General features: G+C 40.6%; 1 protein-coding gene across 1 annotated transcript in view; it reads left to right on the top strand.

Annotated features, from left to right (window-relative positions):
• The window catches only part of grik3 (glutamate ionotropic receptor kainate type subunit 3), a 63,902-nt gene extending 38,878 nt beyond the window's left edge, over positions 1-25,024 (top strand). Inside the window, exons 7-16 of the mRNA XM_047040759.1 lie at positions 223-366; positions 1,852-1,959; positions 4,672-4,785; positions 7,371-7,574; positions 12,317-12,540; positions 14,732-14,850; positions 18,632-18,849; positions 20,417-20,642; positions 20,862-21,112; positions 21,785-25,024. Coding sequence (XP_046896715.1) covers positions 223-366; positions 1,852-1,959; positions 4,672-4,785; positions 7,371-7,574; positions 12,317-12,540; positions 14,732-14,850; positions 18,632-18,849; positions 20,417-20,642; positions 20,862-21,112; positions 21,785-21,979 — 1,803 coding nt within the window. The 3' untranslated portion in view covers positions 21,980-25,024. The remainder of the gene's footprint in view (positions 1-222; positions 367-1,851; positions 1,960-4,671; positions 4,786-7,370; positions 7,575-12,316; positions 12,541-14,731; positions 14,851-18,631; positions 18,850-20,416; positions 20,643-20,861; positions 21,113-21,784) is intronic.
• Positions 25,025-27,634: the final 2,610 nt, after the last annotated feature.

The following is a 27,634-nucleotide window of genomic DNA, read 5'->3' as shown; positions in this document are numbered from 1 at the left end:
GACTTCAATTTATTTCTACTCAAATGCAAATCGTCATATCTGTATTTAAAAAGGTACAGAACATAAGAGGGAGTGAAGGCAAATTTTGTGCTGCATTTTTGGAGCGACAAATATTTCTCTGGAAAAAACGGTCCCTTTAGCGCTTGAAGCCCACATCTGATGTAAAATATGTCTTCCTAGTCTGCAGCCATCAACTGAAATAATCTCCTCCCTTTATTCCAGACAGATGCAGCTCTGACCTACGACGCGGTCCACATTGTGTCCGTGTCCTACCAGCACGCCCCTCAGATGACGGTCAACTCCCTGCAGTGCCATCGTCACAAACCTTGGCGCTTTGGTGGGAAGTTCATGGGTTACATAAAAGAGGTGATCGGAAACCCTGTTTTTTTGGATTTAATGACGGTAGTCAGGTGGTTGAGCGGTTAGGGAATTGGGCTGGTAATCAGAAGGTTGCCGGTTTGATCCCTGCGCCGTGCCAAATGACGCTCTGGATAAGAGCGTCTGCTAAATTACTAAATGTGAATGTAATGACTGTAGTTCATCTCAGTGCAGTTGATTGAAAATACCAATATTATAATAGTATAGCGTAATATGTCAATAGTACAATTTGATTGTGGTATTGAATTGTACGACTATTAGAATAGTCTAGTTGTCGTTGTAGTAGTTGGGATCTTGGTGAAGTTTCTTTTGTATTGGAATCTTACACTAAATACATGAATGTTGAACATGAATAAGTCCCTGCTTTCAAAACCTATTTACAGATGGCAACTCAAACAGTGAGTCATTGTGTCCCATTTTTCTGAAAAAGGATACTGGTACGCCCCTTCTGTGCAGTCTGCTACACAGTAAGACTGTTTGGAAAGTACAAAACATATAATCAGCTCTTATTTCATCTGACAAAGGAGCGTGTGATGGTGATTCAGAGGAGTGTGATCGAGGCTGTATAACATGGTGCCATGCACCGAGCACACACTGTACCAAACATCAGAGAGAGAGGGAGAGAGAGAGAGAGAGAGAGAGAGAGAGGAGAGATACAAAGAGAGAGAGGGAGAGGGAGAGAGGAGAGAGATAGAGAAGGGGAGAGAGAGGAGAGAGATGAGAGACAGGAGAGAGAGAGAAGAGAGAGGGGGAGAGAGAGGAGAGAGAGAGGAGAGAGAGAGAAGAGAGAGAGAGAGAGAGAGAGAGAGAGAGGGGAAGAGAAGAAAAAGAAGAATAGAAAGAAGAGGGTTTCAGTGAAGGGAGCATGGTTTCCATCAGTGCCAGCAGTAACAGACATCTCTCTGTGAGCTGAAAAAGCTGTAGTAGGGCCCTGGTGTGTGTGTGTGTGTGGTGGTTGAAGGCAGGGGGCAGAGGGGGAGGGTGTTCATAACGAAGGACAATAATGTGTTTTTTTTCCTCCTCATGGGGAATCAGGCAAAGGAGATGGTCGTTAATTAACACTGTGGTCTGGAGGGGAAATGTGTCGGAGGCGTTGGGATGTAAAATGTAATTAAAGAGGGAATGCATCCAGTGTGTGTTTTGTGTGTAAGTTAGTGTTTGTTGTGTATGTGTTTTTTTTTTGCGTGTGTTAGTTTGTGTCCGAGTGCATATGAGTATGTCTGTGTGTGTATGTTTAACAGGGTTCAAAAGTAAGAGATCATTGTGGGAGAAATCAGGGATTTCCAAATTGAATATCTCTAAATCAAGCAAAAAGGAGACTAAGATATTCTGAAATTATTATATTCTGGAAAAAAAAGGTTACATTCAAAACAAATGCAAAGTGTATTGACTCTGTGTTATACTGTAGCTGTGTGTGAATGTATTCACGTATATTACATTGTGTAATGGGGCTTGACTTCTGTTCTGTTGCAGTCCCACTGGGAAGGTTTGACCGGCCGGTTATCATTCAACAAGACTAGTGGCCTACGCACCGACTTTGACCTGGACATAATTAGTCTGAAAGAGGAAGGTCTGGAAAAGGTAACTCACAAGTTATGATTTTACACACAGAAGAGTTTAAGGATATAGACACAATGTGTAGGTCTATGTTTCAGTCAAACCTTTGGCTTCTCGGTAGGTAACATGGTTATCATTGCATCATGATAATAATGTACAGTTTGCCCCCCACATAACAACAACGCTGATGCACCTCATACTGCTGCAAGCGAGTTCATATTCACTGCAGTATTGAGCAATCATCCTCTTTTCCAAGCCCTTAATGAAATTCCACATTTCATTCTAGTTTTTTTTTTTTTGCTCTTGGAACGTGGAACAAATAATGCACAAAGCACATTTGACAGCACATTTACCCCCTTATAAGGAAGCAAATAGAGTGTTGAAGCATAAGTATAATTGACGGGATCATAAAGCAAATTGGATTAGGGTTCACATTAGGGTGTTAATTGCAGTCTCTCCTAATGGTAGTTTGAGGTGGTGCCCCACAATGCTCTTGGGTGCTAATGAGGTATAAAAACATGTCTCACTTCAAAAGATACAAACTGAAATTTTGTTGCTGAGTTGCAAACGTGGAACTTAATGTATCATATTGGATAGCAGGAAAGCCTTTGGGCTGTACCCTTATTCTGGTGTTTGTCATGGAGGAATAAAAAAATTAAAAAATCATTTTCATATTTGTTTGTGGTGCCTCGTAAGCTCCGCCTTCCTCATCCATGTTGCATTTTCAGCGGTTTGTAATGGATTCATAGGATTCCTTTTCCCTATATCCGTGGAATCGGCTTTAACCGTTATAGCACGTACAGATAGGGAGGTTTAGACTAATCCAGTCTAATTGAATATTAGCCTACAAGTTTGAGCTTGTACCGGAATTACAAGGGGTTTCCTCAGTGTCAAATTCCCTTGACATTAATATTAATAAGAAACGAGAGAAAGCAAAACGCCAAACACACACCCTTGTAGTTTTAAATGTAAATAACTTGAGTTTCTCAGATAGCTAATCATGTTTAAATGCACTGAGTGAAAAGAGTACAATTACAAGGAATTGGCGGGGCGCAAAGTGGAGGACATTTACACATTTCTTTTTTCAATGCTCCCCTCCTTTGGAAGCCTCTTTGCCTGTGTCACACAAGATGGAATCAAAACGCTTTTCATAATGGTACATATGATCCCCTGCATCTAGCAGGAGAGTATTATCAGGTGTTATTAATGCCAGTTGTGGTGGGTTTGTGTGACTTTGAAAGGATCCTTCTTTCACTGCTGGCTCCTATGAATATTAAATACCACTTTGGTAGTTATGAAGGAAAAAGAGAGATGGGGAGGGAAGGAGGGAGGGAGGGAGGGAGAGAAAGAGGGAGGGAGAGAAAGAGGGAGAGCAGAACGGATAAGGGAAGTTTGGTGGAGAGCTCAAGATGGAGAAGTCAATTGTTAACGACTGCCACAAGAATACTTGTGATAATGTTCCAGAGTGTCTTTCTACAATAGGAAGAAGCTTTTAGCCCGAAGGCTCCTCTTATTCTCAACTCCCAATTTATTCAGATTTCTGGTGTTATCTTAGCCAGATTACTCCACGGCACAACTTCTCCTAGTAAAATTCAGCCTTTCATTCCCTTGTTGAAACCCCATGCAGTTTTTTTTTCTCCAAAATTAATTGTAGCCATTTGTGTTCTGCTATAATCCAAGGGCACAAAACTGCAAAGATCCCAGACCTAAAATAACCACATGATAATCACCCAAGGATGTTTATCTAACTTGCTATTTTTACAGCTCAGATTTTTAAAATGACTTTCAAACCCAGAAAAGAGAGGTTGCTTTATGGAGATTATTATGGAGTCTAAATCAACACCATTGTTCCCAAAATTGAGCTTTCTTGGGACACTGCCTTTCCTTTTTTTACAGTGCCTTCTTACTGTGGACACACATGCACACCCACACCCAAGACACTACACAAGTTGCACTAACAATCGAATACATCATTTGTTTTTTCCTCACATTCACAAAACTGCATCAATTACCTTTTGTGTCTGCCGTGAGTGCAGCTTCAGTTTTGAGAGAAAGTTGTGACTGTTGAAGTGTGGGAGAGGAACAGAGGCTGTGCTCCTCTTTTGATTTCAACATTCATAAGATATTATATTCATAAGGTACTGGTATTTTTAGAACAAGGCCAATGGTGAATGTGACAGGTGACAGATTCAGGTTTTAGTTTGATACAGATACAATCGTTTGATAAGGGGAAAGTTGCAAAAGAACACAACAGCGTTTTAATCCACAAACCGATTTGAGTTTTATTGTAATAAACAAATGACAAACCAAGAGAAATTACCAATCATGGGCTCCCATTGGAAACACTATTGGCGTATATATAAATGCGTGGAAAATAAAATCTGCAGAACGCAAAAGAGGTCAGTCAAAGTCAGTCAAAGTTCACTCAAGTCAAGAATGTTTGTAAGGCATAGCCATTAAAATGTCAACATAGCTCCGCATTGTATGTTTATTTAATTTGCTAAAATTGCCCTTCATGCTCACTTCCTTTAGAAAACCTTCCGGTCCGACCACATTCTCAAATTGTTATCCATCTGACCTTGTGGCAGTGAGGTCTCCCAACCAATCAGCTAATGCTGCCAGGTGGGCCTCCCAATGGACGCTAATGCAGGAGCAATGGTTTGTGGGTAGCCCGAGAGGTCAGGAGCCACCACGGGGGAATGGAACACTTAGCTACATGCTTTTCATCTTCCGCAGGTGGGGAAGTGGAGTGCGTCCGGAGGTCTCAACATCACAGAAGTGCCCAAGCGGAAAGGGATGAACATCACAGACTCTCTGGCCAACCGCTCTCTAGTCATCACCACCATCCTGGTAGGGCGAGCCTGAGATCACCCTGCACATGAAAGACACTTCACTCTCTCTCTCTCTCTCTCTCTCTCTCTCTCTCTCTCTCTCTCCTACTCTCTTTCCCCCTTTCTCTCGCTCTAACTCTCTCTATATCTACCCAGATGTATTCATCAGCAGAGACTGGTTATATTATACTATATATAATACTGAAAAAGTCCCGTTGATCTTGAAATCCTGTAGGCAAACACTGTCATTCATGTTGGCTCACAAAAATAATTTTTAGTGACTGATAACCCCTGCTACTCAGTCTGAATAGAGATTTGGGATATCTATTAAAAGAGTAAATATACTTTGGAATTTTAAAAGATCTGTATCTCTTATGTGTTATAAACAGAACCCCCCCCCAGCTCCACATCATTTTCTATTGTCTATATTAAAGCTTGTCACTGGAAGGTTTTATCAGGATTTTTGTGGAACAATCAGGGACGCACTGACAATGAACATCCCTTTTAGGCCTATTCTGGACAGACACACAAGTTATCAACAATGATAAACACAGTCATTAAGGCTAGATAGGACCACCAGGCTGTAATTAGGATCCAGTGAGGTCTAGAAGGGATATAATCAGTGTCTTTCTGATGCCAACCACAGGCCCTAACAACTTCCATCACAAAAAGAAGAATTGGAACCATGAAACAGGTGGTGTTTTTGAACGCCATTCAAACATGGATAATTGTTGTCAAGTCATGAGCCGTTGTGGTCCACACACAGAATGGCTCACCTGAACACTAATAGATGATGAATTGTTCAGTGAAACTGCATGGGACAGGAGAGCGCAAGCAGAATCTCCTAGAAATTGGAACGTGAACTCTTCATTAAAGTAACGCATATTTTAAGACAGCTCCGACTCGAATACAACCCTCTGTATTTTCACAGAGCTTAATGGCGTTGCATCAAACTGATCTCATCGATGCATAAATAAGATGTCTGACACTTTTTATAGAGGTAACATTTGCTTTTGAAAATGAAAATGAAATGCGTTTCTCTCTCACACATTAATTGTTTTGCACTCCAGTGCCTTTACTGTCTCTGTGCAGACCCAGGCCTAGCACCATCTTCTCCCTCTTATCTATGCCCATGCTGCGAGCAAGGATGGGGAGATGGTTTTAACTCTTTGATTTGTGTCCAAACCTCGGAGAATAAAAATAAAGTAGAGAGTAACAACAGATGGTAATTACTTTTTTCTCCTTTAGCATAAATACTTTTTGATCAAGTTAATTGGACACGTTTCCTATCTGTACACGTTGTCATCAAATATGCATTGGTTATGACTTAAGACTAGATTTGTTATGGACAACTGGCAACAAATAAGAATGGCGAGCAATTAAAGAAGTTCATCTTGCCATCGCTGAGATGGCATTGTGACTTGAACAGATAGTGACAGAGTAAGATACCGGAGCAAATCTTTTAAAATGTTTGTTTATTCATACACCCCTCTGAGGCTCCAGCATCAAGGCAATGGCACAGGAAGAACAATACATAGAAAAAGATTTCAGCCTTGCGCTATTAAACTGAACACCTTATTCTTGGCCGCCATAAAGTAAGCTCACCTACGTCCTTACACGGGTTGACATGGGTTTTCTAGGAGAGCGAGAAATGCAGTTATGACTGGTTATTTTCAGATCGTCGTTCGAAGCTGTCTGATGGCATTGCGTCAGGCAAATAGTAGGTGTCGGGAATACAAAACAGAGGTGACCTTCACTAGAGAATCAATAACTTTGCTTATGAACTGAGTTTATGAATTGTGAGTCTGCACATTGGAAGCTATACATTGGTTAATAGCCCATAAATTGGTGGGTCTCTGTGTTTTGTCATGCTCAGTAGGGTACAAAGGAATATCTGGCTGACAAATCGAAACAGACGCCATGAAGAGGAAAACATTGAGCTAGTGTCTAGTTAAGCCTCTCAGTCACTGTCAACGTAGGCCATTCCCTAAGATACCGAGACCAGTGAGAGATGAAGACAACATAACAGACATGCTCGGTTTCATTGCGGCATTCTGTTCCTAATCAAGCTTTTATACGACCCAAATTATGAGCATCCAGGGGGAATATTACAGGGCAGTAAAGACTGACAGCTACCAGGCCATAAAGAACACCAACCTGCACTCAGAGTGAGCCCAGGGCAGCATGTAAGGTACAGATCTGCCGGTTGGAAATATATGTGTGTGTGAACCGATGCACCACTTTAAACATTCACCTGTAATGCGAACGACAGCAGACACACATTTAATTTAGTGGCGTACATTTCCCAGTCTAAATGGTGCATGCATATCGTACATCATTCTGTAAAAATCCTGTTCATGTATGGGGGGGGTGGTGGGGGGGGGGGGGGGGGGGGTTGGGGGGGGGTAAACCTCAGCAGTCTTCCATATTTAAACGTTCTGCATTGCCAGGCATTAAATGTCGTAACCCTTGTCACTCCGTGTTAAGCGCAACAGCGACTTATCAGTTCTGATCACTTTGCTTCTATTAGGTCCTCGTGCAGAGAACGAAATGAAAATGCTGACCACACCACCGGTGGCCATTTGATGTTTTGTGTGTGCGCAGGAAGAACCATATGTCATGCTTAAGAAGTCTGACAGGGCGCTGGTGGGCAACGACCGCTTTGAGGGATTCTGCATCGACTTGCTGAAGGAGCTGGCCAACATCCTGGGCTTCACCTACGAGATCCGCCTGGTGCCAGACGGAAAGTACGGTTCCCAGGATGAAAAGGGCCAGTGGAACGGCATGATCAGGGAGCTGATGGAACATGTGAGTGAGATCGCCGGTATTGGAACTGACTGTAGGCAGAACCGTTGTTCATCATGACCTATATGTAGTGGGTTCAACTGTTGTTTGGTGTTAATATGCCATTTCAGACATATTGTCTCTTAGGTTCACACACTGTCTTGAACGGTGTGCATTATTGTTTCTCCATATATGGTATCATAAACAAAAACACTGAAACTACAGTATTAGCTACAGTATATCATGACTGTCAACGACTATATTGGAAATGTGTCTCCTGAAGTGCAACAGAGTTCCCAAAGTGTCGAAATAGCAACATGGACTTTCCTCAGAGGGTAAAAAGCCACTTTATTGGAAATTTGGAATACTCCACCGACTCCATTTTAGCTCCAAAGCATCAAAGGCTATGAGGCATGCTTCATGTCTCCTGAGAAGAGCGTCCTACTGGCATTTGTAAAGTGTCCCTCCCATTTCCCTTGAAAAGTGTCCTTGGCCCTTGTGAGTCAACGCTTTGCTCGGCTGAAAAGTTGTAATAGCTTAAGTGGCATTTAGAGGAGGGAATCATATATGGGGAGAGTCAATGGTTAGGTGCTGGAAGGGTCGGGAAAGGTGGACTATCTCCGAAGCACTTTATCTTTCCCTAAGCTTTTGTGTGAGATCAGACCTGATAGAGGTAACCTTGAGGAGAACAAATGGATTAGGGCAGAAAATGCTGAAAACGGACACATAGGCCTCTTTAATAACCAAGAAAAAACATAGAGCACCTCTCAATTCTGTGTCAAAATCTGTATGCAAATGTCAATGAAAGCATCGTCTTGCAAGTTACCCATAGGAGACAGGGATGTAATATGAAGAAAAACGACATAAACTAAGATCACACTGTAGAATGGAAGTTTCGAAACACTTCTTTCCAGTCCAGTGTTTGGCGCTTTACTTTTAACATCTTTGTGGTACTGTATATGTGTTTTTTGGGGGGAGAAACTCTGGAGAAACCTATGGTGTCTGTACCACCTACATTGTTTTTCTTTTTCTGTTATGTGTCTATAGACTAAAAGTAAGGTTTGTTTTGCACAAGCATTGATTTCAACACCTCAAAAGGGTTAACAGTCTATATTATGGTTTGGCTCCTTATCCGATGGCCCAAGGCTGCATCACCACTGCTTTGTGGATTCTTAGCTAGCTCTATTATGTGGCTCAGTGCTCTTCTCCCTCCTGTCTATATAGATAAGCCGATCTTGAGTCAGCAGACCTGAAATGTAAACTTTAGGGAAAGCGTGAGTGAACTGACCTGGGGATTTACCACGAGGAGCCAGGATGGCTATCCATATGAGTAAATCAACAACAGCTTTATCTCTAAAGTGGGGATCCCAAGTTTGAGTTTGTTTTCATGCCCATTGCATATACCAGGATATCTAAACATCAGTTGCTAATATTAGTGATAGTACGAGGAGTTGAGTCACTTTGTCGTGTTTTCAGTGCTGAAGGACAAAACAAATGAACACCATCAAAGTTGTTTATCACTCCAATTTAATTTCCATGACAGCTTGTTATCAACCCCTACAAATTATGTGATTACTTCCTCATTGCTACGCGGGTGACCATGTTACTTTACAACACTACCAGACAGTTTACTAGCTACAACTTCTGTCAAAAGATTACCTAGCTCAATGGGTTCTAAGGAAGACCACAAGCAAAAACAAGCAGTCAGAGTTGTTCTCAGCTGATAAAGTGGTGTTAAATCACTAGCCCATATATTCGTCTTGTCAACCCACATGGCCACATAAATCATAGTTTCATTACTGAATTACAAAAACCCTTTGGCCCAGCACATCTATTTAACTGTGCAAGATTCGTATGGGTTTATTAAAAGCAGTTATACCCCTTCATTCATCTTTGTAGGTCACTGAGTCCACGTCAAACAAAGAACCAAATACGGAATGACAGAAACAAAGATGTATGTGTGAGCGCAAACACGTTTGTTAGCATCCAATATGTTTGCACGTTAATGTGTGTGGGAGTGAGAGGTTTCAGATATAATTCATTATTTTCTCTCCAATTTCCTTTTTTTGAGCATATAAAAATTATGCACACGGTGGAATGGTGTGTATTTTGTGGCTGTGATCAATGTGGGTGAAACTGCTGAACTGTCAACAAGTCTGCCATTGTATATCTGTCTGGAGAGTTGGCATGCATGCATGTGTGTTCTAGGAGTGTGTGTAGTGGTGGCTAGCCATTGTCTGTAAATGAAGAACTCTCGAATGAGCATGTGGAGCTCATGGTGTGGTTAATTTAATGCGAAAGGGCTTTAGTGCCATGTACCATAACGCCCTCTATTTTCCTCTGCATATCCACAAAGCCCACTACAAAGCCAAAGGGCATTGTAGGCAGTAGCTAAATGATGCAACAGGCCTTGTTAAACTTGATTTAGTCACAATAGATGATCCCATTAATCATGCAGTGATGCCAGTATTAATAGCGGGCTTAACACATCATTTGTTGCTGTCATGGCAATTAATCTCCTCTTCAACAGATACACGTGGAAGGTTACGGCAAGCCACACTTATTGTCCGCAGAGAGAGAAAGTGCACTGGATTTGAACCTTCGGCAAGATATTGTAATGAAAAGCAGCTTTATTTGTAGTCTGAGGAGCATGCGTATGCTTGGTGTCTCTATCCGAGGGTTGCAGACCTGAGTGGTTTTACATCGGTACCGAAGGAGCTCTCAGTTACTGAGGGTAAAATGTGACGGGGCATGTCAATTTGACAGGCAGGTCCTCTAGTACAGCTTTCTTTCCGGCAGACATTAAGGTGCTCTGATCTCTGATAGCCCTCATAATTCATACAACATTAAGTCGCAGTCTCCATTTACCATTCCTGTCTCAATTTCCTGTTGCGCAACATCTGACTCTGTCGCGAGCACATCCTGCCTAGAGGGTGTACAGCTGAGACTACTGGAGATTATAGTACAGGATCTATACTGTAGGACACTGTAGTACTAGAGCACCTACAGTAGAGTGAGGTGCAAGTAGGTGTTACTAGCAATATTCCGATCTAGTAATTGTATCACGTTTAATGCTTCTTATTTTGTATCACGCATCTCATTTGATGATTGAGAAATACACGGAAACCATGTGAAGCAGATGTAACCTACTATCCAGTCATTATTCTAAACAGCCACACGAGTGAACAATCAAACTCATGTAAATCACATAAATGTCAAGAGATTGAAAATGGGCCGAACGTAATATGCTGGTCCACCTCCGCGGGCCAGACTGATCTAGGAATAATTGTATGAATTCTAGAGGATGTCATATCAGGTGAGGCAATTCAGAGTGGAGGTGGATCAGCTGTAAGCTCACCATCTGTGCACCCAGATAACACCAAGCCGTTTGGCAGCACAGCAGTGCACGATCAGGTTAGTAGGGGTGTGACCAGCATATGTGTCTAAACAGAAAATGGCCGTGCGGCATGTACATTAGCCCACCATGAGGATGTCTGGGATCTCCCGCTGCTTGATCTTCCAATTGAGTGGCAGCTTGCTCAGAGGAGAGGCAGTGGGGTAACGGAGAATAGAGCGAGCCATATGTGTTGTAAATGTAAATAGTTAACGAGGACACAGTGGATAGCGCTGTAGGAACGATTGGCTTTCCCCCTTTCTCTTTCTCACTCTCTCTTCGGAGGCCCGTTGTGTGTTCAGTGACTGCGGCGTCGACCGCAGCGGCAGGTAGTACCACACAGGTTAGGCTGCTGGGTAACTTGACCACTATGTAGCACTGGGGATCCTATCAGGCTAATGGACCATTGTTGGAAAGGCAGGATTATCTGTGCAGGAGATACAGGCAATGGTCACTTCTTATGTTACCCATGTGCTGCGCCATAGTGACTGCAAAATCTGCTGGAGAATCAGGTCAAGAAAGCATTTTCGGGGTGTTTTGTAGAGAAAAACACTCTATAGGTAATTCCATATATCTAGTTGGCTATGAGGATTATGTTGCGCAATGTGAGTATTTGCCAAGCATGCTGTTACTTGAGTGTATGATCACAGCTCATGTTTGAACGGACGTAATCAGCCAGCCTGACCACTCTTGAGTCTTTTAAGCATCACAGCAAAGTGTGTCATACAATGCCTTCAGAAAAAAGTAGCTCCCTACTATCTGGCCAACATCAGTGATGCTGTATGAGCAAACACCTCTGCTGTTCAAGAAGAAGGGAAGGTCCGCACCCTCATTGTGAGTTTGCGTCATTTTTCGAGGAAGGAGCTATCCAAGTGTGAACCAAGCAGCTGGTTTCATTAACCTCCTGTCCACCCCTGGAGTGGGGGAGGTGTGGGTGACGCCAGGAGTGACCTTCTGAATATGCTGCCGGACGCACATAATCGGGGACTGCAACTTTTCCGCCAAACCCTGCCATGTCACTGCCTCGTAGGGCACTTAAGAGGGCTATATTAAGGTTACTCAGAAGCTTCAGAGACACCTACACTGAGGGAAAATAAGCCTTTGTCTGTGTAGCTGTGAAAATGCTTTTATTTTCATGGCATAGATTTTTTTTCTTATGAATGAAATCAGTAAGGGAAAATAAGACAGGGTTACTTGTGCAATCTCAGAAGTAACTACCCTCAAACAAGAAAGGGTTAAAGTTCTACTAAACTTCTCACTGATTTTACTGTATTGGGATTATATGATAACATTATACACATTTTTATCAGATATAGTAGGTCAGGGAAAATGTAATAATCGCTTGAATTGTCTTGTTTTTGTCTGCTTTTAGAGAGCAGACTTGTCCGTGGCACCTCTGACGATCACCTACATGCGTGAGAAAGTGGTGGATTTTTCCAAGCCTTTCTTGAACATGGGCATCAGCATCTTATATCGCAAGCCCAACGTCACCAACAACGGCTTCTTCTCGTTCCTCAACCCCATGACCCCCGACATCTGGGTGTACATCCTTCTGGCATACCTGGGGGTCAGCTGTGTCCTCTTCGTCATCGCCAGGTGAGTCATTTGCATTGTTTTGTCAGTGAAGTGGGGTGGTGAACTTGAATCAAGGAAAAGCTAGGGTTTAGCTCCACTGTAAGCCCTTGTTCAGGTGGTGGAAGTTGAGTATTGGTACCAGGGTGAAATACTGTATCCAATGGCCATATGACATGACAGATCAAGCATTTTCCACAATCACGCAAAATCCTCAACCTTTCAGTTACATATAAAATCATCTTGTATTGCAATAAGCTTAAGTGATTAGCTGAAAAGGGCTTCTTGTGTTTTTAAATGACTTTTCTGCGCTCAGATGACATCATCAAGCATAAATGCGTGACAGAAAACAGAAAAGAGACAGAAGTGTTACTCTCAGTCTTCCTTCTCGCCTTTGACGGCCATTGTCTCCATATCCTGGTTCTCTACATGTAAAGTGGTGCTTGAGGAAGTTCCACAAAAGTAGGCTTTAAAAAGGCTCTAGGTTTGAGAGCCTGCAGCTGCACTCGTCAACCCTTTCCTCTTTGTCTTCAAAACACATAGAACGTTTTGAAGCACCGTTGTATAAGTATTCAGAACCATCTCAGACTGATGTATCATTTTTTGGAGGCCAGCCTAGCCAGCTGAGAAGCCGTGAGCCAAAAGGATGCATCATAGAGCATGTGTAGTTTGAAGTAGGAGGATATTTCTACAGAACACAATGGCAACATTGAAGGAACATGGCAAGTACAAGGAAGGTTTAATCATAGCCAAACATGCTGTAAGTATGAATTCTTGCCTCACAGGCATTTCATAGTTCCATTTAAAACCTGGGATTACCTTAAATATGCTACTGGGGGGTAGGGGCTGAAGGGGGGTTGAGGTAGAAATCCCTTTAAGCCCTGCTTTAATAAACTGCTCCAAGACCTGGAAATTATACATTAGAAATGTTAAAGATAAAAACGGGCCTTTGGATGCTGAAGTTGAAGACTTTTATGCCATAACAATGTGGATAAGAGCTTCCACTCCAGCTAGTGTGTAATGGAGTCACACCCATCCCCTTTTCCTTATCTCCTCAATGACCAACACACTGGGCAACTTTCAATTTTCTGGGAGTTAGCACACTGTTGGTCTTGGTGCTAAGTCAGAAGGAAGGAGGTTTTTAATCTCATTATAGATGATTTAGAGATGTTTGACGTGTTTTAAATCATCTTTACATCTTTGTGAATAGTATGTCTAATGGCACAATATTTTAAGGAGATGATATCTTGATTCAGAAGACCAAAGAATTATTCTTCAGCAAAACAGACAGCCTAAATTTGAATAATCTGAATCTTTTGGAAAAACATTTTCAAAATGAATTTCAGGAGGGGAAGCCACTGACATTTAGCATGTTTTATCCCTCCATCTATCTTTGAACATGACTGTTTCATCTATGTTAAAGGATTTATGGTGAGCAGTTTTTTTACAATAAATGGCAGAGGTATCTGGATCAGCCAACATTTAACGCCATCTCACAGTCTTATGCCATCTTTTTTTACACAGATGACATTTTCATACTTATCATCCTAACAGCAGTATATTTGTATCATGTTAGCTACCTTTGAGTGCTGAAAAGAGTAGAGAACTAAGGAAACTTATAAAGTTGAACTGCCTTTGAAACTTAGAATCTGAATACAGACAACCTTTGTCAAAGATGCATTTTTTTCTGTTAAAACAACAGAGAAATGTGTTGTCAACTTCCCCGTAAACAAGCAAGCAGACTGAGGAAAGGTTGTCACTTGTTCAAGCACTATGTTATGCAAAGGACCTTTCTTCATGCCATATACTATAATGTCTACTGAGTCAGGTGGCTGAGTGGGTAGAGCATCGGGCTAGTAATCTGAAGGTTGCCAGTTCGATTCCCGTGACGTTGTGTCTTTGGGCAAGGCACTTCACCCTACTTGCCACGGGGTGAATGTTACTGTAAGTCGCTCTGGATAAGAGCGACTGCTAAATGTAAATGTCTACTGTTCAAATTGTATCCAACATTGTGCAGATGGAGGCAGTTCATATCGGTATAAGGACTATAACAATGAACTGTAACTATAAAATGTACTTAGTTAATTTTCTACACTACAACTAACAGCTATGTTGGGTTATTTGGCTGCTAACTGTTTCATCCACGTCCTTCCGTCTGGGTTACCCAGGTTGGAGTTTTGTTTTCTGGTACCATCCCTTCTCTCTCTCTTTCCAGATTCAGTCCTTACGAATGGTATGACGCCCATCCTTGTAACCCAGGATCGGATGTTGTGGAGAACAATTTCACCCTCTTGAACAGCTTCTGGTTTGGTGTGGGCTCCCTGATGCAGCAAGGTAACAGTGGCATCACCCCTCCCTCACCTGTTCAAAAACAAACCACCCAACTCACCCATTCCCTCCTTTCGCTCTACCTCTTTAACTGACAAGCAGTCCTGATTCTCATTCAGAGACTGTTTTGTGAGACACTTGCCTGTCATGAACAACTGTAGCTCAGTCTTACATGACAAAAGCAAGCTGTTGTCACCTTCTTGCTGCTCTCAGAAACAGGAATGGTGAGGCAAGTAGGTGTCAGACACCTGTCAGAGACTGCCAGGCTAGGAAGAAAACATTTCAGCGTTTGTTTCCCCCGTAATGCAATCGCTGGCCCCATTCTAGAGCGGTTTGCACGTTGGGACAAAGGGGTACGTTGAACATGTCTAACAAATGCAAGCTGTCGGTGCTCGCTTAAGTGAGGCTGATGTTTACAACGATTTAGGTTTACATCAAGGACCTATTGTGGTTGATCTAAATCCTTCACTCTCCAAATGTCATTTTTACTATGTCACTCAATGCTTCTATGATAACATAAGTGTTTGTGTGAATAGATGACTGTGTGTATAATTTTTGTGAGGATTTTTCAGGACAGTACAGGGAAAAAGATAATTGTGCAGTGCCCTGAAATCCTCTAAGATATGTAAGATTGATAACCCAATACTATTTCAAGATACAGCAATGTCAGTTGGGGAGGGAAAACACAATTTATCCTCAGTGTAACAAGAAAGATCATGGAGGCTTAGTGAGACTCCACAGTGGATCTATGCCCGTAAGGATAGCTCACACGCTCTGCAATTCATTAAGCACAAAAAGCTCTCCCGAAAACTGCACGGCAGCATTGCCAATTTGCCACAGCAAACCCAGGCTGGGAATCTTAACAGCAGCACACCATGCAGGAGCGAGTACGATTTTTTTCTAAATGAGCAAGTTGGTTCATTATACAGTTTTAACAGCATTGATGCTCCTTTCTACAGAAGATGTTAGCACCTCTCTCAATTAAATATCATCAGCTTCTCATTAGAAAATGTTTCTCCAGTACTGTATATCTGTCTAAGGTGAGATAATTATTAAACTAGTTTGAATGTCATACCTTCAGCTTGGTGGGCTAACAGAGTGCATTCATCCAGGGGCTTCGCATTCAGCTTGTCTACGGAGTCTGTCATAACAAAGTACAACCTACTGTATGCTTGCTGTCCTGAAACAAATATGGTCCAAATATTTACATTGGGATGCAGTTTGTCTGTGGCATATCAACAGACAGCCAATGCTCCACTGTCAAAGATACTGACAGCAACTGAGGAGGGAGCCATATCACTTGACATGTTTTAAATGCAAATGGATAGATTTGGAATAAGAGCAATGAAGTGTAGAAAATATGTCATATTGTCTGTGGGAGGAAGGTGTCATACACGACACGAATAATACAAAAAAATTAAGAGGTGCAAAAGCACACACCTTTTGTGTTTCCCGATGGCTTTGCCAAAGGCCCTTGTAGGCTCTCACAACAAACATATGTCATATCTTTTCAGCAATATTGCTTTGCACTAGGCATAGGTGCTATCATTGCAATACTGTAGTGTGGGATACAAAAAAAAGTTAAAATCCTCAGTACTTACAAAGTTTGTGCTCTATTTTCTATTACACTGACAGATTGTGAATGCTATTTGTCAAACTTTTCTTAAGAAGGTCTTTGTAGGATTCAAACCTCACGAAAGTGACTTTTATAGTGTTTCACATGAGCTCTTCCGGTTAAGGCTAGAAAAGATGCAGCTAATACTGTGGTCTGTGTTGATGACTTGGTCCAAACCCAAAATTGTGTTATTTGCCCGTGAGTTTGACGTAAATCCATTGAAAAGGGGGAGCCAGTAACATTGACAGAGGTTATCTGGAAAAAATAGGCTTAGACAAGCAGAGATTTGATCACTTCAGGGATGGTGAAGTAATTCGTCTGAATGTCATTGAGCAGTTATCTTGCTTTAAAAACTGCAAGTTTTATAGGCAGTCCATTTACAGTCTTAATGTTGAATAATTGCAAACAAAATTGTTTTTACATTCGGTAGCTGTATAAAAGTAATGGATAGGTTTGACAAAACCTTTTAGAAAACAAGTAGTTTAGTATTCAATCTAACTGTACGTTAACAAGTCCAAGTGAAATATTTAGCATACACATTTATCTAATGTAGCACATTCAAAGCATCACCATGAAGCATATTTGAAACATTGATATGTTACAAACATATTTCATATTTTTATGTACTGTCAAAATGTTTCCACTATATTTGATGTCAACATCTAACCCAACCAGCTGTAGCAGTACTGCAGTCACTGAGATGGATGTGGTGTTTTGTTCACTGGAATTGCATCATTATCCTCTGCCCTGAAAAGACATTCATACTTCTTTGGCTTACAAGACATGAGTCCTTCTTCAAGGAGATACAAAGCAGATTGACACAGTTTTATTCTCTCAACTCTATATGACCAATCTGTTTTTGTATTTATTAGCGTTCTGGCGCAATGCCAGACGAGTTTCAGCTGACAGGAGCATTTTATAGCTTGGAATCCAATTGTGCTGTCAGTAAATCCTGTTCTCTCCCAGTACGACTGCAAAGATAGCATATTACTAAACAGTACTGCCCTGCCCTTGTTTTCCACCGTGTAAGCTTTAAGAATCACAAATGAAAGTTGGTAGGAGAGGTTAAGAAGCTGACCACTCTGACTTCTCTTAGTACGCTAGTTACTCTGCAGAATTGCCGTCATAAATCTTCTGTGTGAAGTAGCGGACTGTACCCAACAGAGTCTCTTGATGGGGAGGTAGATTTAAAGGTTGTCATGGACAAAATAAAGTAACTGTTATTCTAAAGTCAAAAGGCTGTATATACACTCAACCTAGCTCAGATTCATACATGAAAGATGTGTTATTTGACAAACTGTGTTTGTCTGTATGTAATACAACTGTATTTGTGTAGCAGACCATCTTTCTATGTTCCTTTTGTGGAAACACTTTGTCTTTAATATACTGTATGTGCCTATTTGAGGTAAAGAAAATACAGTTGTTGATGCTAGGAGAACATATCACTTATAGTAAAGCAGCACAGAAGCTTCAAGAGTGAAGTCAAAACAAAATTACTTTGTTCTGGTGAGATTGTCATTGCAATACCAACATGGCTATATAAGAAAAACAGAAATGTGTCTTTTGTGCAATGCAATTTTCAGGTATGTAATTCTCCCATATACATTATCACGATTTTTGAAATACTGCACAGTATGCACTATATTTGGTAGAATTACAACCCATCCTGACCATTTATTTCTGTGCAAAGCTTGAGATGGATTCACAGATTGCTTGGCAGCTTTCTGAACTGTACATTAAAAATCTAAAGAAGTAGCTTGATTCCGTTCAATTTTCAAACTAAGAACTCTGTAAACCCCGTTTAAAATTTCCAAACTATTCACTCATGCCGACTTTCAAAGGCAATTTTTCTACTCCTCGGGTGAATTATTATAGGAGTTTGATTTTTTTGGTGCAATATTTAAAGCCTCTCACATACTTGTGCCTACTGGACGCAAATTAACCATTGTGTGTCACTTATAATACATGTTTTGTGCAGAAAAAAATACTACATTATACTGTAGCTGTTTGTACGAAAAAAACATTGTTACTGGAGGTGTTACCATGCATTTCTATAGTTGTGTCACTCATTAATTAGGCAAAGATGCTTAAAAGATACCGTAGCATTATGTTTACAATGATCCGTAAAGCCAGACAAAGTCCATTCAACCAATATCATATCTCACCCTGCAGGCTCAGAGCTGATGCCCAAAGCCCTCTCCACCAGGATCATAGGTGGGATCTGGTGGTTCTTCACCCTTATCATCATCTCCTCCTACACGGCTAACTTGGCGGCATTCCTCACTGTGGAGAGGATGGATTCACCTGTAGACTCAGCGGACGACATTGCCAAGCAGACCAAGATTGAATACGGAGTGGTCAAAGATGGAGCCACCATGACTTTCTTTAAGGTAAATTAAGAAGTAAAGCGTCAATTATCAGAAGTAATATTCATACAGTTTCCTAAACATAGATTAAGCCTAGTACAAAACTGCGACATATATTCTATATTCTATATATACACTGAAAACAGTTTTTAGTCAAGGCTTAATCCATGTTTGGGAAACTGAACTGTTGTCTTCACTGCTGAGTTTAATACTGAGATGAACTAAGAACTAAAAAGTAATTAGGAAAAGGAATTACACCCATTATGGGAATTTGTTTTTTCTTAGCAGCCATTTAAACAAATGCATTCTGGGTATGTAGACTCACGGTGTATTGTTGCCAACTCGTGAAGAACTGACACAAGATGTTGAATCATCAACTTTTAAGCAGACTTTCAAAAAAGTTTTTTTTCTTCTTCTCTACAGTATGCCTCTCAAAGAAAGAAAATCAATACTATTCCACAAAGTTCTTTCCCAGTTAGATCTTAATTCCCACTGCAAAAGTAAATTCTCCAGCTTCTCAACTTCTCTACGCTGTTTGATGTGTTCCTCAATAATGATTTTTTTATTCCAAAGTTTCAGTTTTTGCCTGCAGGGGTTTTCACTTTATTTTATTATTTTTCGTTTTTGCCTCAGATGCTGCTGCTATGGTACTAAATAACACATGTAAGATGGTTACTGTTTCTCTGTATATGAAACTGAAAACATTGCACATTTACATACTTTTTACTGCAATAGAAAATGCCGTAAGTGAATATTTTTCAATAACTAAATGCTTTCATCTAGAGTGATTGTCCCAGTTTTATGCATTACAATCTCAGTTGAAATTGTACATAAATAGTGCATGTAATATTATTGTGCCTGGTAAAGAGCACATCTATGTGAATTCCCCAGATTCTAATGCGCAATCTGGTTGGATTGTTACTTATTCCCTAAACTTTTGGTAGGATTATTCTGGACTTGCTCTACTATTTCTTCTGGGACACTTACTGCTACATGTAACTCGAACTATATGCTCCTGAGACCCAGAATTCATTTTTGTCCACTGTAGTAGACATTGTTTGGGGGGGGCTAGTAACTTTGCTATCCATACTGCCCTTTTCTGGGTTTTAGGAAGATAAAACAGATGCTTATCTCAGGGTTATTTACCTCATGATGTAATTCTCCAAGGTTCACCATAAGTGAACTGGTAATAAATAAATACAATAAATCATGTTTTTGTAGGAAACGCTAATGTTTTCTAATGTGTTTACAGTACAATATTTTAAGATCAAAGATAAAATATGTTTTAATAAGTTACAATAACATAACACAATTGTGTAAGATCAAATATCCTTTTCAGATGCTCTATCATCAGTGTTTAAAACTGACTACAGAAAAAATTAAGGACATAAGTGACAGCGAAATCAGTGTCTTGTAGTAGTGTCAGAAAACATCTTTATCATTTAACTTGGATGATTTAACATAATCTATCTTCCAATGGTAGTGGATTGGGGGTAAAAACAAAGTTGTCAAGGTTAATCGTTTCAGGCAAGTGCTAAGGTTTTGCTTATGAAAAGCAATAACCTTTTTTGACATTTGATGTCCTATTCAGAAATCTAAGGTTTCGACTTTTGAGAAGATGTGGGCATTTATGAGTAGCAAGCCAAGCACATCGTTGGTCAAGTCTATTGAAGATGGTATCCAGAGGGTTCTCAAGTCAGACTACGCTCTTCTCATGGAGTCTACAACCATCGACTACATTACAAAAAGGAACTGCAACCTGACACAGGTTGGAGGAATTATTGACAGCAAAGGCTATGGGATCGGCACTCCTTTAGGTAAGATCTGATGGAATGATCTAATGTATACTGTACAGTTCATACTTCATGTAATAGGAATACAATTTTATACAGTTTACTAAGAAATTCCAGTAGATCACAAGGAAGTAATCTATGCCACACTATGTTACAAGCCTACAGTTTGCATAATTCATTTAAAGTAAAAAAAAATATATATATATAGCAGGAATTTATTTCCAGTTTTGTTCCTCCTTGCAGGCTCGCCATACAGGGACAAGATCACCATAGCCATCCTGAGTATCCTTGAAGATGGCCGTCTTCACATGCTGAAGGAGAAGTGGTGGAGTGGGAGCAGATGTTTGGACGAGGAGCGGCGGGAGACGGGCCCTATGGGCATTCAGAACCTGGGCGGTATCTTCATCGTGCTGGCCTCAGGCCTAGTCCTCTCCGTCTTTGTGGCCATTGCCGAGTTTGTTTACAAGCTGAGGAAAACAGCCGAACGCGACCAGGTAAATATCTTGAAAAATTACTTCACGGTACTTGCATCTGTATGACAACCCTTGTGTATGTTATCTGTCTTTTGGTTCTAGTATTTTAACTGATGGACTAATGCGGTGATGATAGTGACACAGAGTGTAAATCAGAGCAGTTTTCTGTCCATGGTACTGAGTTCAAACGCTCCATAAAGGGATTTGCAATCGCTCAGCTAATCCCTAGTGCTATTTGGCCGACAAAAGCACAACATTTACTTTATACTTTAACCGTCATAATTGCAAATTGGAGCATAGAGAATTAATCTGTTATTAGTCATTGCAGATGTCAGATCCATGTGAACCCAATGGCTGTGAATCACCAATAGTCGAGTTATCCAACTATGTGGGTTGCTACAAGCATGCTTAAGTGTAGATATGGAAATTGTTTGATTTAGTCTATCTGTATCTGACATTGAATATCATCGGGGTTGTATGTAATATCTGGTTGTGGTTTGACATTGCTGTGAGCCATATACTGTGGAGCCATGACACATGAAACATGAATGTTCATTGTTAATATGTTCTGCACTTTTGGACTGTTAACTGTCAGAACGATTTAAAGCTAAGGCATTTATCCCCCCCGTCCCTTTCCCCGTCCCCTTTTCCTCACTTTCCTCCCATCCCCCCATCCCTCCCCTTTTTGCCCAGAGGTCTTTCTGCAGTGCCATGGTGGACGAGATCAGACTGTCGTTCACCTGCGAGAGACGAGTGAAGCACAAGCCCCAGCCCCAAGCCGTGGTGAAGACGGATGCAGTGATCAACATGCACACCTTCAACGACCGACGACTCCCGGGAAAGGACAACGTGACATGCAACACTGGGATGACCCCTGTGTTCCCGTGACAGTGTGCGCCTCTCAGGGGAAAAGCCTCCTGAGTCACATGACAGGGGCCGTGCCAGAGACCAGGGACAACGGGATCGAGGGAATCACAAGGTTCACCATAAACCACAGCAACATGGGAACACTAACGAAACATGGTCAACTCAAAATGGCGGCATCTGCAACACAGGTATGACATCGTTCAGCGATGTATTTTGCCAAAACAGAATAAATAAGAGGTCGGAGGATTGATGCCATTTCCCAGGAAGGAAGCGACATCTCCCCAAAAAATCTGTATTCACGTCTGATGTTTACGTGCGCAATTCAAAAACACACTAAAGGAAATACCCAAGGAATCCTCAATCAACAACAAATATGGAGGCTTTTTATTGTGCACATACAATAGTCAGAAAAGGGCATCATTGAGCATGGCAATAAAAGAACTACAGACACACAAGGAGGAGCAGTATTCACAGAAGATCAGTTATGTTACGCATAGCACATCTATGTTATACAAAGTTCTTACCGCTTATCTTTTACCCTGTTTCGAATGAGCCCGGGTGTCTTTTGGCAGCAGAAACTGTCGTTACTGTAAATGTTATCCGGACTGAACAATGAAACTGGAGTACACAAGTTATCGGCATACTGCATTTGGACGTATGACTTAACCTTTGGGGCATTTATAATATTGTACGAAATCTATCAATTAGAACCTGCATTTGAAACCCACACCTACTGTTTGCAGATGGTCATAGATCACTTATTGAGATTTTAAACTAACTAATTGAATACACACAAAAAATAACCTCAATAAAATCAAAAAGCAGTCACACAAGTTCAGTAAACATATTATATTGCATATGTTTTACTTTAAAATAAGCCGTTTCTACACAATTTTGTAGTTGAAATCCAAACACAGGATATGGTCATGTTTGTATTTGCTCCAACACACGATTTGCATTATTGTATGTTGATACATTAGGCTAGATATTTGATTAACATGCCACTTGCCAAAGAAAAGCCAATTTGATGGTAAATAATACAATAACACATAGAATGGCTGCATGGGAGTTACATTTTGCATCCCAGAAATCCATCAAACAAATTAAGGATATTTTTTTATTGCAGTAGTTACAATGTAGTTGTGGTCTTACCTGAAGGGGCACAATCTAGGTCCTAAAAAGTGTCCAAACACAACTAAACAAAACTTATTTGTCTGGTATCTAACATTTCTTCTACAAAACATTTTGACAAGTCAAAAAAATATTGACACAAGAATGATTCAATCTGGGAATAACCCCTAAATAAAACATTTCATAAATGTACTATGTTTTCTTGACTTGTGTTTCAAACTATTGGACATGACTTCCTCCCTTTGGCTTAGTCTTATCTTTGATGGAGAATATTGGGCATTGGACAGAGTTTTGAAAGCTGTCATTATGACGTCTGCTCAACAACATTCTGTTTGTCTATATCCATGTGTTAACTGTGTGGTCACAGCACCAGTGAATGTCCTTGGCACACACACACACCATTTCAGTTTTCTGTTTTTATTACTGACATCCAACAGCTTTGTGCCAATGCACTGCATCTTAGATGGTTTTCTGTAAACAGTGTAATATCTGCCTATGAGAACGAGACAAGGTACTGACTATTACTCTGCAAGATAGCTATGAGTGGCTATTGACGCACTTGTTGTTTTTACATTTGAATCTCATAATGTGAATTGAGATAGAGATCAAAAACTTTATCAATATTTATAATGTCTAGTTGTTGATGATGATATCAACAGACGGTGGATCATCAGTAGTGTATGTTGGCATTAACCTTGATGAACTGCCGGAACAGCAAGCTGAAGAGACAGCGAACCTCTGTGAGGTTTACATTGTTGTTAAATCAAGACAAATATATCCTTGGTTCCACTTTTTCAATATAAACATGTACGATCCTACAAAGGAAACTTAAATCTGTGTGACTTATCATTGGTTTGGTAGAAATTCATTGTATACATGTTTAACAATTCCCTTCTGCAAAGTAGAGTATATGTAGATAAGATGAACAGGAGAAAAAATGTATTTTGCTAAATTTATACTGGTAAATACATACATTTTGTTCACAGTCAAACTTGATATAGATTTTACTTTGAATTGAAATGTCACTTTAACCCTATCCCCTCTCCCATATCAACAAACCCCCATTTATATATTGGATAGAAATGGATTATATTATAAAATATTGGATTATGATCATCAAAAACTCTATAAATATATAAATACAAATTTTCTTTAAAAACACTTTAGACTTTAATATAAGGTGTTGTGTGCTGTTGTTCCCCCAAATTCCCCTAGAATAGGACGTTTCTTCAGCTGCGTGCCCATTTATACAGTTGGTCATAAGCCTTGATGGATGCCTTGTAAAAGTAGCTACTACTTTACTACTTTACTAAGGATACTTCCACCCCTGCAGCCCTCCCCACCCCCCTTTCCTGCTCCCCCTGACACGTCCACCCTTCAAGACACGTTCAGTCTTCACTTCCCTAAGCATTGCTAATAGATGAAAAAAAACGACAGGGTTTGAACCGGCTCATTCGTAGAGTGAGTATAGGAATGGCCATTTTTTTGTAACTGAAAATTAATACTTGTCATTTAACACATTGAGAGGTGGGGAAGAGTAAGTTATACAGAGTATGTGTTCCATAAACAATACCTAGTCACAGTTACTAATGAGCTGCAGTTACAGTCTATGCCTATGTTTAAGTAATGATTACTTTTGAGTTGCACTTGTCTGCTTTTATCATTTGGCAGAAAACTTCTCAAACAATACAATGACTATGTTGGTGCCAACCAGGGTTTTCTTTGTGGACATGCAGAATTTCTATGAATATAGTTTTTTGTAATGTTTTGTAACTATTTTTGTTTTCCTAGTAACTGTATGTGTTTTGAGAAGACCATTAGAATAACAGACACTGAAGTAAAACATGGATAAAAACAAAAATCTAGAGAAGCTATTGAATTATTTTCTTTTTAACACACTGTGAATAATTCAATTGTACAGTTTGCTGTATGGGTTATATGATTTTAAAGTTTTAAATAAAAAATGTAAACATGATTACTCGATTACCGTTTGATGATTCTTAAGGCAAAACATTTGTCAGATAAGAACAATCTTTACTGTACCAACAGTTATTGCAATGAAGACGTCATCTTACCATCTAATTGTATTTGTTTTGGCCTTTTCTTCCTTTCAAGGCCAATTATTTTCGATGAATATATGATAGATATAGGTGATGAACTCCTGCACCAGGGCACTGCATTGGCCATGTTGTTTTCCATAGTTAACACTTAACACAGTTGTGTTACAAGTCGTAACAGTTGTAGAGGACCTGAACTAGCCCTACCTGTACCTGCTTAGCTGTTTCAAGGAAATCGCCGTTGCCGTCTGCCATGCAAATCCATTTGCTCAAGGTGGAACATATCTTTGAAGCCATGTTCTACAACAAAGGACTGCTTCAGATGCTCTGAAGTACCGTCACTTACTGTATATGTAAGGATGGACAGGCACAGAGGAGAAACATGTTTTGTTTTTTACTTGCAAGATGTAGCGGAGGCGATGGAGGTGTCATATTAATTGTGACTCACTGGTGCATCTCATCAGCTTAGAAAGTACATGTTGGGGTGGTTAGTGATGGTCTAATGTGGGGGAAACCCCTGCATAGTGATAAAGATTGATGGAGGCCATTTGAAGGTTCCATCTTCAACGGCTGCATATGAGACGTGGGAGCAGAAATTGATTTGTACTGGTGGACTCATCTCACATTGCGTTTGATCGTGTAATTTACTAACTTGAGAGTGATGACTTGTTCTCAGTCGAATAGTGTTATAGGCATGTGGCAAATACGAAAACCTGATTTTGATGAGATAAACCAACATATACAATAATGGTCCAATTATATGGCCTGGGAATTCTCTATAATGGTAACATCTTAGGGGTGTCTTTGTGTATGCAAATGCATGGCATGCAAGCTGCCACTATCGCAATGTAGTCCAGCCAACAGACTGCGACAGAGACAAGAGATTAACCTTGTTGGCGTGGTGATGCCAGACGACTGTGTTAAAGAAGCTGGGGGAACCCCGGGCAACGCGCTGAGGAGCAACGGGTGCATAATGAGCGATGGGCAAAGGGCCTCACTCCTAATGGGAAGATTTATTATCACTCACTATCAATTAATTCCCCCTGGACAGGCAGGGGCCAGGATGAGAGCATCAGGAGTATGTAAAAGAGCAAGAGAAAGGAGGGAGGAGAGGAGCATAGGCTTTTATATAGAGAAGGGAGTGAGAGGCGGAGCGACATGGGGGAAAAAAATTCTAGGAAGAAGGGGTGTAATGGAAGATTTTCACAATGAGTCAAAAATGATGGGAAAGAAGAGGGAAAAGAATAAGGCAGGGTTAAAGTTAAAATGACTAAATGTAAATGTAAAGCTGAATAATGCTACGTTGTACGTATGTAAGGAGAGGAATTGACGCATAGGCATATAGGAAGGAAAGGGGATGTGACAAAAGTGAGAATGCAAGTCGACATACACAAGGTGAAAGCAGTAACAAAAAGAAAATTGGAAGTTGAATACAGCAACTTCTGATATTGAAAAAACATAATTTAGCAAATATGCTTTGCATTTACCTAATGTTCTTATTCATTAAACCATTACGGTTGATCTTCCTTCTCTGTGAACTGGAATACACAATCAATTATCTCAATTAAAACCTACCATTTCTGAGAACATCACCATCTTTGCCATTACTGGAATTGACTTGCCCCATCGCTCATGCTTGTCGGTGGCAATGCGGTTTCTTGGATGGCAGATGTCCAACGTTCCTCCACATGACCTTGACACACGCTAACCCTAACACGTGACCACGCGTGAGCTCTGACAGGATCTCCGGGGTCTGCCATGCCCAGCAGCCATTCAAGCATCGACCCCTTTGAGGGTGAGTGGCGCTGGTACTGCTACCAACCCTGGCTGTGCCCATCTTTGAGGGCCCACAGGGTTTGAAGACCCATTTCAGCTGGAAATGCTCTGGAGGTTTGTTGATAAGGGACCTGTGTAGTGAACCTTAACATGTGTATGGACTGAAACCAGACTCCCCTCCAGGAAATCCAGGATATAAACTTAAAGGGCATAGCTAAAAACAAGACTGCTTCTTTGAGAGCTGAGGAAGCAAAGTGGCACCATGTAAGAGGAATGTACAACAAACAGAGGCTTGGAAAGATGACTTTAAAATATATTGCAGATGGAAGATTTACTCAGACAATACTGCAGAATCTGCAAAGATGGTTATCATGTTACCCAACCAAATGTGTTTTTTTTGTATATACATAAAATCTAAATCCTTCCTCAGTTCACAGGGCATAGAAACTCAAAAATAACACCAGTTGATAAATTCTAGTTAGTCAGTATTCTAACATAGCTTCTAAGGTTTAATATTAGTGCCTGGTTTAAACTATTCCATATTCATGGGCCCCTAGCCAGAAAATATAAAGGTTATAAAAGGTGGCCAACATCAACCAGCCCAATAACATTAGTAAGTGTGAATAATTAATTAGTGTGTAATTACAGTAGACCATAGTGGCCCAATGGAGAGGTCCCATAGAGGGAATACTTATGAATATTCTTCTGCCCA

This window comes from Hypomesus transpacificus, chromosome 2 (assembly GCF_021917145.1).
Source record: "Hypomesus transpacificus isolate Combined female chromosome 2, fHypTra1, whole genome shotgun sequence".
In the NCBI taxonomy this organism is placed as follows: Eukaryota; Metazoa; Chordata; class Actinopteri; order Osmeriformes; family Osmeridae; genus Hypomesus; species Hypomesus transpacificus.
The sequence above is the reverse complement of the archived record's forward strand: the minus strand, read 5'-3'. Positions and strand labels throughout refer to the sequence as shown.